Source organism: Lissotriton vulgaris, chromosome 1_1, assembly GCF_964263255.1.
Source record: "Lissotriton vulgaris chromosome 1_1, aLisVul1.2, whole genome shotgun sequence".
In the NCBI taxonomy this organism is placed as follows: domain Eukaryota; kingdom Metazoa; phylum Chordata; class Amphibia; order Caudata; family Salamandridae; genus Lissotriton; species Lissotriton vulgaris.
This window is the reverse complement of record NC_141685.1, coordinates 1,653,079,765-1,653,099,455: the sequence shown is the minus strand read 5'-3', so window position 1 is coordinate 1,653,099,455 and position 19,691 is coordinate 1,653,079,765. Positions and strand designations below refer to the sequence as shown.

The window sequence follows — 19,691 nt, the reverse complement described above, 5'->3', positions numbered from 1 at the left end:
AATCGGCAGATTCGTTTTTCAGAAGTAGCCTTTATAATGAATTTGTTTGAAGACCAATATTACCTGCTTCATTTGGAACTCAGAAGTATTTTTGTTGCAATGCATTGTAACTCTTTAGTGGCCTGTAGAGCTTTGAGTAGCTTGTATGTATCATGTGCTCTCTTTCAAAAAAGCACTGTCTAGATCTGGTATGGCTTTGTCACAAATGTATTTGATACCTTCCCCCGTGGAAGTATATAGTGGCCAGGGCCCTGTCAATACACAGTATAATGAAAACCTTTTCCTCTGCGGCTGTACCGCATTTCTGTTACCAGGCCTCTAACTTGCACGCAGAGACGTGTCTGGGAATTGTTGTGTGCCAACATGTTTCTTTAATGAGTTGCTCCCGAGTGGGTCCAACCATCCCACCTCCCTGGTGGAGTTGGAGACACAGCTGTGTTTGTTTGGCTGATGTTAAATATTTCATGGGATGATGTCTGCTTGAAACCCACTCTTGTATCGGCCAGGCTTTCACAGTGGAGTGTGTCTTTAGAGCAGGGAATACTGTAAAGCAGAGATTTGTTTTGACGTTTCTCCTCCTCCTAGTTACTTTACCATCTTTGGAAGTAAGAGTTACCCCCAAAGTCTGGAACCAGCAGTACTTCACTGTCAATTTATTTTTAAAGGCATTTTAAATCTTATTTAAGATATACTATCGCTGGCTCTGTCGGCAGTTTTCACGAACGGTTGTTCTGGTACATGGCTGGCTAGCAGAGGGATCCTGGCACAGCAAACAGGAGTGTTCTATTGTATCATGAAAGATACTCTGAAGTATGCTGGTGGGTGAGCTTGGCTGCATGACTGGAGTGGCAGCAATTCGGAGCATTAAGACGTTATCAGTTTTCAATTGTTGATTTCTGCAGTGTGTAGATCTTGCTTTTAGATGTCTTGAGTTGTCAAGATAAGGACTGGAAGATAAGGTTTTTAGGAAACCTAATAGACTATTAACCTCCCACATACCGGTGACTTGCATCTTTTGCAAACCTCACACATCATGGAATTTTCTCTGGCCTTCGAGACTGAAGCCGTGGATCTGGTACCCTATTGGATGCTATCCCTGTACCTTCTAGAAGCACCCTCGTTTCTGTTTTTCCACGTTATTTATTCAGCTGATTTTTTTTATCTAGTGCTGTGGTTGTGGGTGAGGGGCTTTCAGCTTGTGAATATGGACATCCTTGAAAGAGACAGTGACTCTGGCTGCCCTGCGATTGCGCTCTTCATTTGTCCCCTACGTTGCTGAATACATTACTAGGTTTTTTTTTTCAACTCACCTTTGAAATAATTAAAGATTAGCCCATCTCTTGTCCCAGTTCACTTCCTCAAATTTGGCCTTCTTACTCTGATTAAGCCCAATTTTCTCGTGGTCTACACCTCCAGCCTGCTTGCTTGAAACCAATAAGAAAGATTTCGACCACAGATTCTGTTACTTCCACTCCCCTCGCCATTAGTGGAAAAGGATTTCTAATGAGTTTTTACAGACACTCTGCTCCCATTCCAAATGAACACCAGGACCTGCGAAGATTGATATAGGCCTTGTTCTCCAGCCCCCCTTCCTCCTTACTTTCTTGACTGCTTCTAGTTTCAGCTCCTCTGTTTGGAAGATAGTCTACACCTCATCTTAAAGCTAACCCTTAGTTTATATTAAGGTGAAATGAAGAGGGACATCCTGGTAGTGGTCTATAGCTTCAATACTTTGATTTAAAAAATATCACGTGTGTGTGTGTGTGTGTGTGTGTGTGTGTGTGTGTGTGTGTGTGTGTGTGCCTATCGTTAATAACACATGCTAGCGTTACGTACAGTAGGGTTTCTGAATTTAATATCTCTTATCTAAGGAAACTCCAGATTAGATAGCCTACATGCTTGATCTGTCCACATGCCTTTTACGTGACATAATGATATCACATCTGGGAGTACGCCCTGTATGGCCGCCACTTGAGCTTACTTCAGAGTGGAATAATGCTAAACATCTTAATCAAAGCCTCAGAAGCTAAAAAATGAATGAAAGATCATCAAATCCATAGGACCAGAATACAGGAAAAGTAGCGGGACACAGTTTGCATGAAAGGAAGATTTGTTTCAGTGAATTGTGTGTGTATATATATGTGTATGTATTATATATTTATTACACACATACATACACATATATACATACACACGCTATTGTATATATACACCTATACATATAGTGTTTGTGTATGTATGTATAATATATATATATATATATATCACGCTCTGGCTTGTACCAACAGGCGGGAGGAACGCGAGCACGGTCACGGGCCTCAAGCTGCAGCCCAGTCCCAATCCATGATCTAGAAGCTGCCTGCTTGCCACATCCCTTAGCAGCCCCAGACACCACTGCCTGACGCGTTTCGATAAGTCTTCATCAGAGGCTTGGGTGAAGGAGAAAGACACGCATATGCCGGTACTGCAGTCATAGGCTTTATTATTGGCGCGCTGTGGATCAGCTGATTGCGCATTGATTGCTGGTACCTGCAGTCCTGAGGAATGTGGATATCTCCTCTGCATATGCGCGGAAAAATGTTCTGCTGGCAATTTCGGCCCCCCAGTGGGCCCCGGCAAACAGGTGGGTTCTGCATTCAGTGTCCGTGAAACCACGAAGAGAGGGGTGCTGGATGCACTCCCCTGTGGCCCCCAGATATCGAGGGGTGGTTCTCTCCCAGCGGCATGGGCTGCAGCTTGACGTCCGTGGTTTCACGGACACTGAATGCAGAACCCACCTGTTTGCCGGGGCCCACTGGGGGGCCGAAATTGCCAGCAGAACATTTTTCCGCGCATATGCAGAGGAGATATCCACATTCCTCAGGACTGCAGGTACCAGCAATCAATGCGCAATCAGCTGATCCACAGCGCGCCAATAATAAAGCCTATGACTGCAGTACCGGCATATGCGTGTCTTTCTCCTTCACCCAAGCCTCTGATGAAGACTTATCGAAACGCGTCAGGCAGTGGTGTCTGGGGCTGCTAAGGGATGTGGCAAGCAGGCAGCTTCTAGATCATGGATTGGGACTGGGCTGCAGCTTGAGGCCCGTGACCGTGCTCACGTTCCTCCCGCCTGTTGGTACAAGCCAGAGCGTGATGATATATTTATATATATATATATATATATATGTCTCCACATTTTCCCCCAGTTACGAGGCCGCACTCTGTCACAGGTTGGATAACGATCCTTTATTTCAAAACCAGGCAGCTTCTCATTCAGTCTTAGTGTCCCCCAGCCTGGTGCATAAATTTGACTGCAGGTCCCAGCATGCATTTGAAATGATGAACGGACTGCTGTTTGACACACCGGAAGTCAATAACATTTAAATAACGTGCAGGGGACAGTGCAGTATGCACGCAAGTTAAAGGCAGCTCGTGTTTTTGCCTCTGAAGAAAGGGATAGGATTCCCTGAAACGCGTCAGGCTGGGGGACACTAAGGCTGAATGAGAAGCTGCCTGGTTTTGAAATAAAGGATCGTTATCCAACCTGTGACAGAGTGCGGCCTCGTAACTGGGGAAAAATGTAAGACATTTAATCACGGCGCTTCCAGGCCGTGGAGGCTACGCACCGCCTGGAAAAGAACTTGGTCTGCGTGAGGGGTACCTGTTGCCTTTCATGAACGGTGGAGCAGGTATTTAAAATTGAACTAGGCAGAGTCCCATTCGGGGCTCACTGGAGGGCTACAAGGATTGGTCCCTGAAAAGATAACACGGGCACCCGACCCACTGGAGGGTGTAAATGGTGCATAAATTTGACTGCAGCTCCCAGCATGCATTTGAAATGATGAACGAACTGCTGTTTGACACACCGGAAGTCAATAACATTTAAATAACGTGCAGGGGACAGTGCAGTATGCACGCAAGTTAAAGGCAGCTCATGTTTTTGCCTCTGAAGAAAGGGATAGGATTCCCTGAAACGCGTCAGGCTGGGGGACACTAAGACTGAATGAGAAGCTGCCCGGTTTTGAAATAAAGGATCGTTATCCAACCTGGGACAGAGTGCGGCCTCGTAACTGGGGAAAAATGTGGAGATATATATATATATATAACACATGTGCATACACATATCTTTGAAGGGTTGGGTTTGGAGCCCAACTTGAAAGAGAAGTTCTCTGAGGAGCTTATATTTCAACCCTGTTGGAATCTGCCTTTCCTGTTAAAATAATTGCAAGGAAAGCGTAAGCTCGCATCCCAAACCAGACTTATCTCTTTGCTAATTATAGTTGTTGTTTAGCATATTGCTTTTAAATGGCACACATCAATTTATTAATTAGCCTCGTTAAGTTAAGCCCCAAGGAGCCATCCGTCTGCTTTCAATGGGGATTTTTGCATGTTTTGTGGTGGCGTAACTGAGCGAGTGGATGCATGCAAGTAAGCATCTTTGTCACAGGAAGAGGGAGTGCGTGTATCCTCCTGTGGAGTTGGCGCTGTCCTTGCAGTACTTCCAGCTCCTTCTGTGGCAGAGATTTGAGACTGGGAAAAAAAACAAGGGAAGGTGCAGCTTCGCATACTTCGCAGAGGCACGGTGAGTGATGTAGGCGGATGTTGGTTCTGCCAGGATCTCAAGCATTGAGCTGGGTAGCGAGCATCCAGATACAACTAGTGACCCATCCACAATTGAATGAGTGCAGTGAATATATATCGTCCCCCTTCCGCCCTACACCTGTAAGAGTCCTTGAGCTTCTGTAATGCAGTTATTACGAAATCTGAGGCAAGACTTTTTGATGTAAAGTGACACGTTACTGCCCCCTTTTCCTGGCGTTGAGGACATACTTCAAACCTTCAGGGGCAGGCTGGCTCCCCTAGCTGGTAGTCCACCCACGTGCTTCCTGCTATGTTTAAGTGGCTCCAACCCTGGCCACATAAGAGCGGGCCCTTTATAGTAGATTCTGACACCATTTTCCTACTGTTCTGAAGCACCAGTGCCCTCTTCTGCCTATAAACCACCGACATCTTGGATAAAGGTTTCAATGAATGAGAAAGTGCAGTGTGCTTAATCACTGAAACCTTTGAAGCAGGAGACTCAGTCCTACGGATGATATTTTAACAATCTAGCCTAAATCAAGCCAGGAGAGATGACCATGAATCATATTTCTGTTATTCGATTTACCCTTATTACAGTATCTCAGTTTATGATTTTACTTTATAGAATACACAATGGGTTCCTGTGTAATATGTTGCACTATTTTGCCTTTGAGGGGTTCTTGTGACATAAACCATTACGCCAAAGAACAAATGGTTTGTACATGTCACCAGAACTCCGGGATGGCAACATAGGACCTCAGACATGCTCATCATTATGCATTTTCTTTATACTTTCTGTTTTTATTATGTGGTAGATGGCTCGAAAATGTGTATTTTTTTCCAAACAGAAATGTTTATTGAATAACTAAGTCAAAACCTGAAATACACTGTTTGCTTGTCTGCACTGAAGAGGTTAACAGTACTTATTATGTAGTTGGGAATATAGATTTTTGCAAACAATCTTACTTTGCCATCTGCATTGTTAAAAAAACACTGTAGGAACAAGAGACTGTCAAAGCTGTTCTCCTAAGGCTGCAGGTAACCATGAATACTGGTTGGAAAGGGAAGTTTTAGGTTTGGTTTACCTTTCACGAAGATTGTTGGTAAAACTATCGAGACTGGTCAGACCCACTGAAATTACTGCAATGTTATGGATTTTTCCACACTTGCCACATAATGCCGCAAAGTTTTTTTTCCTGCCCCATATTTTAGATAAGCCTGCCCCATAATATGGTCCTGTTTAAACCTATATATAAATTACCCCGTTGTGGCCGCTATAGTTAGAATTGTGTTTCCGTAGAAAATGCCTTTTTTGTTTTGCTATTAACCTTGATGCTGTATTGACAAAACTTCCCTAAAAGGTTTGTTATAGAACGTGTCAGGAGTTATGTAATATGAGGTAAATAAGCAGTGCATGGCGGGCACAAGTTACAGTTAGCTCTGTTAACTTTAACTGGTGAATTTGTGTTTTTTTTTTTTAAGTTGATTGGGTCGACACTGAAATTTGACCTTACAATAATGTCACTTTAATCTTTTTTTTTCAGTGGGAATATATATATATTGGCAGTGGTATGGGGAAGAAAATAAACTAAAATCTGCACTGCAATTTGGGTCCGTTCTCGTCTGTTCGCGCATGAACTGTGACGGTGCCAGTGACATATACACATATATATATATATATATATATATATATATATATATATATCTATATATATATATATATATATCTATATCGTTGCTCCTGCCGTGGCACAATCCAAACCCTGGATGGGCACCGGGATGTACAGCAGCGTGCAATACCTGGGTACGTGCTCCAGTCAGAGCTCCTTCGATGAAGCCCCTCGGCCTCCTTCCCTTTACAAGGAGTGGTGCTCTCTCGGCGGCTGGTCTGCCGCTCGTAACATCCCGCTCACTGGGGTAACCACAAGTTGAGAGGCACACAAGCACGAACCAGCCTTTCCCCATTAAAAGCTTTTTTCGGTACGCGCGGCTTTACATCTGAGTCCGTGCTGCCACAGCATTCTGCCTGACGCGTTTCGTGATGAAATCACTTCCTCAGAGGCTCACGGAGCAGTGCTGGCCACACCTATTTTATCCCTTATACGTATATTTCCGCATTTCTGGGAGATGTAGTCCACCTTTACAGTCCTTGAATCGTTGCTCCTGCCGTGGCACAATCAAAACCCTGGATGGGCACTGGGATGTACAGCAGCGTGCAATACCTGGGTACGTGCTCCAGTCAGAGCTCCTTCGATGAAGCCCCTCGGCCTCCTTCCCTTTACAAGGAGTGGTGCTCTCTCGGCGGCTGGTCTGCCGCTCGTAACATCCCGCTCACTGGGGTAACCACAAGTTGAGAGGCACACAAGCACGTCATTTGAGATGTCATCAGTGATGTCATTTGAGATGTCATCAGTGATGTCATCAGTGATGTCACTGACCATGTCATGAATGATGTAATATGTGACATGATCAGCAGTGGATTGCGGGTGCGCGATATATAGTTAGTGCAACTAACTATATATGCGAATTTCAATGGTTTTGTGTGAGTAAAATAAGGTTTTGTAAATGCTAATTCCTAACTATATATGGTCTATAACCTATGGTTTTTTCAGTGAATTTTCAAGGTTTTGTAAATGCTAATTCCTAACTATATATGGTCTATAACCTATGTTTTTTTCAGTGAATTTCAATGGTTTTTTAATAGCAAATATCAAAAGCTGTAAAATGTATTCTTCTTTTAAAGGAAAAATATATTTTATATGTATTTAATATAATTTTTTTATGTATATAAATTTTTTGAGGGAACGAATTTATCAACTATCATGCTGAAGAAGAGTGTGGGGGAAAAAAACCAAAGAGGAGGACTAAGAGGAAAGAACAATCAGTTCAAAAATACAATTGCTTTAAAGCATGAAGTGCTTTTCCACACATTTACATTTAAATAACCCATATTAGAACATACAAAATATCTACAGAGGAGACGGTGTACATTGAATTTTAGACTCTTCATTGGTACCTACATGTTGGTACTTACATCACCCACACAACACAACAGCTCTATTCAGAGCTACCCTACCTCAAAGCACTCTAAAATATTATTTTACTCTATCCCTTGGTTTTCCCCTTGTTACGCTTTCCGGAAAAAGTTTTTTTTTTTTTTTTGCATATATGGGCCTCCTCAGCCACCCTCAGAAAACCTAGGGGGTCAGGATGTCTCCCGTGCCCCCTTATACCCATTCCCAACATTGTTTATCCTCCATCTTGTGACTAAATTCATCCGAAACACAAGATGGCGGACTCCCGTTACGCTACCGGTGAGCTACCCGGTTCGCGTACCGGGTAGCGCTTCCACCGCGAAAAATTGAGAAAAAAAATTCTTTTAATTTTTTTGCCCCGCCGGGCCCTTTAATAGCCCCCACATCAATCCTAGTGGGTCAGGAGGGGTCTACCTTGCCCCCTTTCATTCATTTCCCCATTCGTTTATTTCCACCTCTTGTCTCTCGTTCCTACCGAGAGACAAGATGGCGGCCGCTCCGGACTGTTTAGAATGTTGACAGTCACCGGAGAGCCAATCCGCTTCTCCTCGTGAAGTTCCGTTACGTGTCTGGTACGCGAACCGGGGCGCTAACCGGGACGCTGTCACAGATATATATATTTTTTTGAACGTTAATTTCTCAAAATCCACTGGAGCACATATCTTGAGACCTAGCAAAGGCACATCGAGCAAACAGTCTCTACAATTTTGCCAAGTTTCATAGAAATCCATTCAGCTGTTCGAGCTAAAAGTGGGTCCAACCGCCCAATGGAAAACTCAATGTTAAAAACACGTTTTGGGACCCCCCTTTTTTCTCGGTCCCCGCTTGACGAAACCCCCCCCCCCCCAAACTTTCAGGGGACGCTCAGAAACAAAATGTGCCATTTTCCTAAAAAATTTCAGCCAATTCTGTCCATCAACGCCAAAGTTATTCAACATAGAATTTTCAGAAATCCCTATTCAAAAAAATCCTAACTATATATACCTACTGGCGACCCCCAGTAGGTAATATATATATATATAACATTTCTATGGCCAAATGAAACCCCTCATTTTGTTCCTTTTCAAATTAAATGTATTAAGTGTTACCACTTTATTCCAATCAAGATGACTTCAGGTGTGCCATACTTTTGTCATAAGTAAGACTGTTAGCGTTCTAGTTGTTCTTTAGAACACTCTGGGACATTCTGTCATTGGGCTATAGTTGGGCTACATCTGGCTGATATTTGGTCTACACTTGGGCTCTTTTGTCTCTGGTGACCATCTTAGGAGACTGCATATTAGAATTTTTTTAATGAAATATAAGAGGATTTGAGAAGTCACTCAAAATGTGCCCTAATTTTTCTTTCTTCAGCACTAATCATAATTTCTATGGCAAAATGAACCCCCTCATTTTGTTCCTTTGCAAATTAAATGTTTTAAGTGTTAACACTTTATTCCAATCAAGATGACTTCAGGTGTGCCATACTTTTGTCATAAGTAAGACTGTTAGCGCTCTAGTTGTTCTTTAGAACACTCTGGGACATTCTGTCACTAGGCTATAGTTGGGCTACATCTGGCTGATATTTGGGCTACATTTGGTTTTTTTTGTCTCTGGTGGCCATCTTTGGGCTATATTGGGCTACATTTGGGCTCTAACATATATATAGCCCAATGTAGCCCAATATATATTTTTCAAAGTTAATTTTCGTAAAAACCACTGGAGCATATATCTTGAGACATAGCAAAGGCACATCGGGCTACCAGTCCATACAATTTTGCCAAGTTTTGTGGAAATCCATTCAGCCGTTCGAGCTAAAAGTGAGTCCAACCGCCCTATGGAAAACTCAATGTTAAAAACACGTTTTGGGACCCCCCTTTTTTGTCGGCCCCCGCATGACGAAACACCCCCCCCCCCCCCCAAACTTTCAGGGGACGCTCAAACAAAATGTGCCATTTTCCTGAAAATTTCAGCCAATTCCGTCCATCAACGCCAAAGTTATTCAACATAGAATTTTCAGAAATCCCTATTCATAAAAATCCTAACTATATATATATACCTACTGGCGACCGCCAGTAGGTAATATATATGTGTGTATGTCATGAGGGTTGATTCCTGGGATCCAGTTCCCAGCGTCAGGTGGCGTGTTAGACCCGGCGGCCCCCACCGCAGAGAAATGTCAATATCCTTGCAAGTTTTACCGTAGTAAGTAATACACGCACTCAAAAGGGTACAGCTTGGTGAAGTTTATTCCCAAAGTTCGCTTTACATATATATATATATATATATATATATATATATATATATATATATATATATATATATATATATATATATATATATATATATATATATATATATATATATATATTCATTCTCTCCATGCAGCTTGTTTAGTAGTAAAGACTTGTAGTTTAAATGAAGACTAATGCCCAACCCGACTTGTCAGTGTGATTAGAAATAATTGTCTTTGCCTTGTGACTTCCAAAATAATTTATAAGATATGACGTGGATTTGTTAGTGGCTGCTAACAAGTCACTATTTGGAATTAATGCGCTTTGTTGCCACAAACTTTTATTCTGATTTTGTCACACAGGTATGTGCAGTTGTCATACAGCTGGAACCACAAACTGGCTTTAAGTAACTCTGGGCAGCTTTTAACGGTTTTTATAGTTGCACACTTTAAACAGGGGTCTTGACCTTATTAATTCTATCTCCTCTCCATGCAGGTATCGAGCACGAGTGGAGAAAATTGAATCTCCTTCCAAAGTCCACGTGTTATACATAGATTACGGCAATGTGAGTATTTCCTTGTGGTCACAGGTAAAACGTTAATATCAGGGCTGTTTCGGGTAGCAGGGTACTTGGGGATCCCTCAATTCCCACATGTGGTACTATTTTTAAACTTTCGTTGCAGCCTCCTGCATTTCTCCTGGCTGGGAAAGCCGAGTAGAGTGTGTCAAGAGACTGACAAGAGTTTTACAGTTGACTAAACACGAGTTCATATTCATCTCCTCACTTGTCAATCAGGCTTGGGTCATGAGTTTCCTTAATGAAAATGGGTTTGTGTGTAACCGGAAAGTTTTGTCTAATTGTCTTTCCTGTCCATCTTTTGTTTTTTGTATGGTGCACAAGACAGGGAAACGTTGTTCTGTTTTCCCTCCGTTTGATCAAAATACATCTATCTTGTTGTAAACAAAATGCAGGACATTTTAGTGCATTGGTTTAGTGTATCCTTTTCTCAGTAATTTACGTTTCAAGTAGTTCTTTGTTTTGCTCAACCAGAAGCGGTCTGGGATTTGTGTATAAAACCCATGAACGCACACATAATGTAGTAGAACAGTGCAATAGGTAAGGTCAAAAAGCCTGACTGGGATAGTCTTGTCTGTGTTAGGAGTGAGTGCCTGGGCCAGTTGATCTCTCGTGAGTATGAGGCCACTTCTTTAATAGACTGCACAGAGATCTGTGTAGGGGGTTCAGGGAAAAAGGTGAAGACCAGAATATATGTGCCCTTTGGGCCCTCCCTGGAGTGGAAGACCTTTGGGCCTGGGGAGGGGGAGATATGATGGGGCGCAAATGTGCCGCAATACTAAATGTCATTGTTGTGGAAATAGTCATATTGAGGCCTGAATATGAGTTATTGCGACTGAGGAGACTACTGAGGCGGAAAACCATAATTGGATGTCTTCCCACCTCATTTGGTCTCAAGCGGCTTTCTGATAAGACCTCACCTGGCCACTGCATCCAAACTACGGAGGACGATTTGTATGACCTGGGGCACCAAATGGTGTTCATCCACTTATCCTCTTTGAAGCCGGAAAGAAGGCCTTGTTTCACTCCACACAAGAGAGCCTCAAAGTCCATACTGTTCCTCAACTAACAATTTAGCAGCAGTGAGTCACTCCTGCTAGAAAGCAGGAAGCAGCAATCGGTCACAAGTTTCACTTCCTGTCTATTGCCACCAGCTGATTAGAAGGATCTGACATAGATCCCCTTGCCCCACCTCCCACCTGCCCCAGAAGAAGGCTGCTCATACCGACGACCAAAGATTGCGTCCGTCGTGGAGTGAAGGGTGAAGACTGGGTGTCTCACGCGTCTTTGCATCCACTGGGTTCGCACATCGGACTTGCGACACGTGCTTTCAGTAGTTTCACACCTGCAAGGATCCTCGATTGAGAGTGTCAAAAACTACAATTTATTCACCAAGACTCGTGGAAAGCTTTATATATTACTGCCTCCGTGTTTCCCCCAGTCCGTCCCCGTGCAGCTGCTCATTTGAGGGTATGCGCTCGATGTGAATCTACGCGCCTGAATGAAAGCTACAGGAAAGCAATCTTCCGGCACGCTCGAGACAACTCCCTGGCCATTTCTTGGACGTGCTGCCTATGATTGCCTCATAGCCACTCATTTCCTCTTCAAGAAGAGACTGATGTTTACCCCTGCCACCCCTGGGCGGGCGCCATGACGGCACCCGACGCGCGCACTGTGAATTCCCATGTTAGGCTGAGAGCAGAACATGCTTCTCTAAATGAAGCGAGGCTGGCGTCTTGTACTGCAGCTCATCCTTGGGCGTCACTGAAAAATGCATCTTTTTCTTCAATTTGTCATCAAGCATTGTTTACATCTCAGTACCGCAGCGAATCGTCTCGTGTGTATTTTCGCTCTCACAATCAGAACTTGGGGGTTTGTTGCTCCTCGACGCTGCTGCTCCCTGTCTTAAAGTTGGGATGGATTAGTGAAAGATTGACCCGAATTCGGGCCTTTTTCATCCGAGAATGCGCCAAGATGTGGCGTTTGTGTAAATGTATGCATGCGAGGATTATCGTTTGGGTGTTGAAATGATACAAAGTAAAAAAATACTGCCATAAAATGCTGCAGTGTGCTGCATAATTAGCTTTTTATTTTTGGTTAGCCTTGTCACATAATTTGCGGCTCCATTGTCTGGTGCACGAAATATTTCACCCCCCCCCCCCCCCCCCCCTAGGCGGCTGTGCTACTGCAACCTTCCAAGACACCGGTCAATTAAAATTATGGTTTGCGTTGTTGTGATGTGCAAGTGTATTGTTGATAGAAACTGTGACATTAGGGCTGATATGAATGAATTATTTGAAGGTTTATGTAATACTCATTTGGGTGAAATAGAAGTTTGTGGCTTTAAAGGCACACATTATGTTTTGGCTGGGAGCCTGCCACGTTTAGCCTCTAGCTGTTGCATGAGGACAAGTCAAGCTGCATACACCCCCTGCTCAAGCTCCTGGCCTACATCAGGTCCATTGGCAATCTACTTTGGGTCCCCGGAAGTCAAGGGGCTACCCTTCCTCCTCATCCTCCTTAAATATGATGGAACATTTCTAATGCCAGTCTCTCTTAAATGCTTGTGGCGTGTTTAGCTTCGATAGAAACTCAGTGTTTGATTGCTAATGGTGTTAACTTTGGAATCCTGATTTCAGCTGCCTTATGAACTTTCTGACTACCACCTGTGGGTTCGGCAATGAAATGAAAGCCACAACAGTCTGGAAGTTGGTTTAGGTGGACTCGCTTCTACCTGTAGAGTTGACTTGTGCAGTTGTATCCTGGAAGAGACCTCATTGCTCCACAAGATCGGTTTGGTGCAAAGGGCTCCTCCTCCTTACCTTGATGTCTGGAATTCAGACATGTTTATCAAATTAACTGTACTGAAAATGTAATTCTGGCTGGGAGACTGGCAGTGTCATAGCTGGTGCAATAGCCATTGCCCTGCATTTCCGTTTTTTAGGACATTGCCATCGATTGTGCTGATATAAGAAAAAGGACTCTAGGTTGTGGTCGTAGTTCCCTTAGTTTCTTTTATGTGATCTCTTTCTACCAATGTGTTGAATAGGATGTGTGTCAGTGCCAACCTTTATGGTCCGGTATTGCTGAATCCCAGCCCCTAGACCTTGACCTGGGAACACACCACCCACATCCCCACGATTTGGCACATTTTAAACACAAACATATCCTTAGAAATGTTTTCGTTTGGGCGTCGTAAACCCCAACCGTATTTATTACATACAACACATCAAACATTACATTTTAAATATCATTTTTGCACATTAATACGCAGAAACACCTATAGCACCCTATACAGTATTTTTTTCAATTTCGGGTGGCTAACCTTAACATAGACTCTAATACATTGCCATTCCTACCATAACTAGTCATTGTCCCTGCATATCCTTCGTTGAGCCTACGAGTGAGATCATGACTGGTCCACCTGTGAGGTCCCCACGTAGTGATCTTGCTCAGGGGGCCTGTCGGCCCACAAGGTTACCTACCTTGGGCACCCCCTACACTCTCAAATATCCCTCCCAAGGGCCTGTGCTGCAATCTTGGCACCCACATGCCCGGATTGGCCGTAAAGGCCTGTTGGCAGTGTCCACTCCCACACACCGCACCCTCTAGCCGACTTGCCAGAAGTACCCCCTGGAGGGCCGGAGAGAATGCTGACACCCATCTGTCTCAACTAAAAAGGATGCCTTCTAAGGACCGTAAATGCACCACCAATAATGGCCTCACCACCACAGGCCTGCATTCCCCCTGCTATCTGCCCCCCTCCCCCCAAGAAGGTCATACCCTATTTCACCCTAGGGTCAACCATGCCAGCATATTTCCTGCAACATTATGGTACCTACTTTTGATAAGTGGAACCTAGGTGGACCCCATCCTCCACAATAAAACTCTCCCCCTGTATGCACCTGTGCGGAATTGTATGGATTTTTGGAGACCTAAACAACTTGTCTACCTTCTTATAAATCCATTTCATGTAGTGATTAAGGGCCCATACTGACTCCCCTCCTTGCCATTGCAACCGTGGGATGATGTGGGACCATGCTAGGACTGACAGCGGGCATCTCCTTGGCAGCCATCTCATTTCGGTAATCAATGTCTCAAACAAGACCCTCCTACCCACATGTACTACATCATTGCCCCCAGATGTACCACCACTACCCTAGGAGGCGTACCCCAGTGGAGCCATGATTCTAGCATGTTCCTCAGCTGTCACAGATGGAGGCCCCCTTGCCTGTGGAAAGAAACATGGAAGCCCCCCTTATGGGCCTGGTTAACAAATTTACCTGCCGCAAAAAAGATGTTTTAACCTTTGCACATACGAATGGCCTATAACCAACACTTCAATCAACTCTGGCACTGCAGCGTGCACCAGTGCTGTACAGGGATTGGGCAGTTGACAAGACCAGGCAGTTTGCCAGTTATTAACAACCTTAGTAGAACCTAGAGCATGTGCAACCTAACATAGTTTGTGGCATTCCAGGGACCATCTGCCAATCCTCTGCACTGTCTGCCCCCAGAGTCCCATCGATGTGTTCTCTGTGGCTGCCCCAATACTGAAAGAATGAGAGCTGAAATCAGTCTAGTCCATCCCGCCGCCTTGGGGGCCAGCCCCAGCACTGTGGTGAACTGAAACCTCGTCAAGGGGGTGCCAACGGAATGTACTAGGCCTATATGCCAAGAACACCTTGAGGTTGCTCATGGGACGGCCGGTATTACCTTGTGACCTGTGCAAGATGATGTGGCCACCCTGCCAACCTGGTCTGTCTTGGAGCGTGGTATCGTGATAGACTAAGAACTGCTTGAACTCTGCATGCTAGCCATCTGCAGCCCTCCCTGCCACTCCTCCTTATTTTTAGCAGCCCATTCCCCCACGCTGAAAGCTCCATAAAAGGCCAACGTAAATGCTGACCTGAAGCGGCAAACCTCCTCTGTGGACCTACAGATGTTTTTTAGCACACCCAAAACTGCTGATAGTGTGCCTATAGCAATGGGGCACCATGCATGTCTGGGACCCTGCAAATCCTGCCACCCCCTTCCTCAATGCTCCCAAAAAATTGACAGGATGGGGGCAGATTAACGCCACACCCTTTCCCACTCATCCCCCTAGGAAACTGCAATAGGTGCTGAATGCCCCTTCAAAAGCCTGCCTCGTCCTGGGTGCAAAACTGCCTGCCACTTAGTCTGATAGGTTTGGGCACAAAGTTGCCACAGACTGTCTGGAAACGGCGTTGGGGGTTCTGCTTCTTCTGGGTGATAAAGACCTGAACACCTGCATCTTGAAATGAGACAGGGCATCATCAGTATTATTCTGCATCCCTAGGACATGCTTGGCACTAAATAACACATTCAGTTTCATGAATTGGATCACTATCTCCTTCAAGAACCTCAATATCATTTTAGATTTGGCCACTTGCTGGTTATTGTTCTAGACCACTGTCATGTTGTCAGACCAAAAAATGATGAACTGGTTGCAGAGCTGGTCCGGCCATATGGATAATGCCACCTGGATGGGGAAAAAGCTCCAAGAAACATATGTTGGCAGTCAGACCTGATTCCATCTTGGCCGCTGGCCAGCGCTGCACGCACCATACCAAACCCCTCGCTACCCGCCGCATTGGTAATGAGGACCAGCTTCTCACTCGTCTTGGCTGGGCCACACCACAGTTCCATTGAAGTCCCTCAGGAATGCTAGCCAAATACGCATGTCCTGACATACCTCCCTGGACAACCCGGTATGGTAGTGCTTCTCCCTCAAACCTGATATTGCCTGCGCAATGGATCACAAAAATGGGCAGCCCATGAAAATGATTTTCAAAGCGAAATTGAGCTGCCCAACAGTCTTCTGTAACTGATGTAACATGACTTTATCCTTACTCAAACAATCCTACAAAGCAAGGGAGAAGGCGGAAACCTTTCCCTGTGGGAGAATTGACACCCCTGCATCAGAATCGAATTCAATACCCAGGAACACAATGATGGTTGACGGTCCCATAGTCTTGCCTTGCGTTGGGGGAACTCCAAACTCACCCATCAGTGCACAGAAGGACTGCAATGCCTTACCACACTATGGTGAGCCTAGGAAAAGAAAATCATCCAAATAGTGCCACACCCATCAATGTCCTGCTCTCTACCTGTACACCCACTCTAGGAAGGAATTGAACTTCTCAAAGTAGGAGTAAGAGACTGAGCAACCCATGGGCTTGCACTTATCAAGCTATTTCCTCTCAAACTGAAAGCCAAGCAGATGAATATCCTGAGGGTGCACAGGGAGAAGCTGGAAGGCCCACTGTCTGACTTCGCCAGGAGGGCACCTGGTCCCAGCTCCTGGAGCATCTCAATTGCCTGATATAAGGAGGCATTTCTAACAGAACATAAAGTACCATCAATTGCTTCATTTAAAGACTGCCCCCTAGGAGCGGACAGGTTATGTATTAACCGTAATTCGTCCCCGGGTCCTTCTTGGGCACCAAACCCAGTGGCGAGCAGACAAGTTCCTTCTAAGGCTACTGACTCAAATGGGGTGGCCACCCTCCCCAACCTCACTTGAATGAATTGTGTCTTATACCACGCTAACTTGGGGGGCGTCAAGGCGCCTACATCAAATAAAGGAACTAGCCAGGTCAGACAGCAGTATCTCATTGGTAGGCTCTGATGAAGTACCAGGTTTTAAGGGCCTTTTTAAACAGGTCGATGGAGGGTAAGGTTTTGATCTCCACCGGAAGGGAGTTCCAAAGCTGAGGAGCGGCAACAGAAAAAGCTCTCGCTCCCCATCTGGTCAACCTAGCGCGGGGCACTACCAATTGGTGTAGCCCGGCCGATCGTAGGCATCTCGTGGGTACATAGCGGGTGAGCAGGGTACCAAGTGCGTCCGCAGGGCCAGCCGCAAGTGCTCTATATGTAAGACATAGGAGCTTAAAGGAGATTCTAAACTGGACGGGGAGCCAGTGAAGATTTCTCCTAGCAATGGTGGCAGATGATGCTATAGGAAGGGCCAGGACGAAGCGCGCTGCGGCGTTCTGTACAGTTTGCAGTCGATGGATAAGGCCCTTGTTGGACTCCAAATAAAGAGAGTTACAATAATCAAGCCTGGAGCCAACAAGAGCAATCGCAATCTGTTTGCGCGCCTGGAGGGAGAGATAGTGGAGAATTCTTTTTAAGATCTTGATGACACCCCAGCAAGTGGCCACGGTCCTATTCACTTGGAGTGTCATAGAGAGTGAAGTGTCAAAGAGGACGCCGAGGTTTCTGGCCGATTGGGAGGGAGTGGGGCAGGTGCCGAGAGATGGAGGCCACCACTCGCTCGACCACACGTGTTGGTCTTTACCGAAGACCAAGACCTCTGTCTTGTCGCCATTCAGCTTTAGGGAGTTAAGGATCATCCACTCCGCCACACGCTGCATGCATGACCTAAAGCTGAATGCGGATGTACTGACAGAGTGGGCCAGCGACACTATGATCTGGATCAATCTTTGCTGCAGCCACTGCTCGGTTAGACATCTGGGACTGCTGAATCATGCAATATGGAATACCCACATATCCTGTGGCTGCAATCCTGAAACCCTCCTTAAAACCTTCAAAAAGAGCCTGAGCTGCTGCTGGGCTTCCATACCTATTAAGTGATGGGATCAATGCAATCACGTTCGCTGAAGAGGGGATCTTGCCGAGGAGTGGGTCATTAATCCTGCATTTTTGCCCCCTCTATACTTTGATTTCTTGAAACCTTTTGATTCAGGATGGGAGTGGAGCACGCAAAATGGGCAAGCAATCTTGAATTTACTCGACCCAGGCAGCCTGGTACTGGACTTCTTATTGTTGTCCCTGAATGACCCCATCCGTGTTGCTGGAGGGGCCTGACAAAAAGGACTGACTGGGGGTGGCATCCTGGCGCAGTTGCTTCACATGGGGTAACCATAACACAATATCAACCTAATCCCATGTCCAGTCCGGATCATTTGCCTTACCCCTCCTAAACTCTATTGTATTCTTTCCATCCCCCCCGCCATACTCATCATGTGCACAAGCAGTCCTATTCTGGTTACATGCCAGCTGGGCGCCTAAGCCAGTAAACTGCTAACCCTGCCTGATAATTGGAGAACCCTTTAATCCAGTTGACTAAAGTCTCTTCTAACCTCTTTTTGTAAGGCCAATGACCACAGTCCCTGGAGTGCATGCGCTCCTTGCACCTTTTTTGATTCCTCCCTATCAGGCTTGTCCAGGAGCAAATCAAATATATCGACGTACGCCCCTTTCCAAATCTTTTCCTTCACTTCAGATGCAATATGCCTACCCAGCTGCTCACGGGCTGATCGTATTTCCCTCAAACCTAGGCTTGGCAGCTGCTTTGTCATACCTGTCTCTGACGAGTCTTGAAGCTTGGGGGCCGCTCTTGTCATTGCTACACCGCCTTGCGCTGTATCGGGAGGCTCTTGCCCATAACCCTCCTCTTTAATATCGGTTACTCCTCTGGTCTACTTAGCCGAGGTGTGGGGGACTAAGGTGATAGCATATGCTGACGATACCCAGCTCCTTTTTACGTGGTATAATGATGAGGATTCGGTATCCTCTGTACAGCAGTGCTTGTCTTCAGTTTTTGAGCGGCTTGCGTCGGCCCAACTCGAGTGCAACGAAGACAAGTCAGAGATCCTACTCTACCGTAACTTTCTCCACCTCTAGGTCTTTCGCACACTGATGGGAGGGTAGATAAGCAGATACAGCACCACATATCACAATTCAAATCGTGATTTAGGACACTGTGAGGCAGATGTGAGAATCAGATCCACTGCTGTGACACTCAAAATTGTGTGTCCTCATCAAAAATACATGGTGGATCTTTGTCCATACATTCAGTAGGAACAGGTCCTTTGTTGAAGGGCCCCCTTCAGTCTATGCCAGAGGGGCCTGGCACCTCCCCTTGAGGCCTAGCCTGTAGGGCCCCTTTCCCCCATGACTATAGTGTTTGCTCCTACGTTTCTTGGGCACCGGTGGGAATGCTGCTTTAGGAGCCACTCCCACCCGGGCCTCTCCTCCGCTTGTCTCTGCCCGCCCACAGGATGGCGGTTCCTCAACTTGGCCTAGGACTGGTCCATGCATCCATCCTGTGCATCCAAGCTTCCATAAGCTCCTGTGTGGGCGTGCGCTTTACCCCTTTCTGTGCCTTCTCTGGCATCCCTGCAACTTGCCTGCCCACTTCAAATGGAGCCTGCGAGGTACCAAAAAGACCTGGGCACAAAAAACCTAGTTATGCCTCTGCTCCTAGAACATCCAAGGGATAAGCAATCTGTAGAGAGACTTTCTGACTAAAGA

General features: G+C 45.5%; 1 protein-coding gene across 1 annotated transcript in view; it reads left to right on the top strand.

Annotated features, from left to right (window-relative positions):
• Positions 1-19,691, top strand: part of SND1 (staphylococcal nuclease and tudor domain containing 1) — a 2,099,018-nt gene that overhangs the window by 1,986,714 nt on the left and 92,613 nt on the right. The window contains exon 20 of the mRNA XM_086918876.1: positions 10,307-10,376. Coding sequence (XP_086775002.1) covers positions 10,307-10,376 — 70 coding nt within the window. The remainder of the gene's footprint in view (positions 1-10,306; positions 10,377-19,691) is intronic.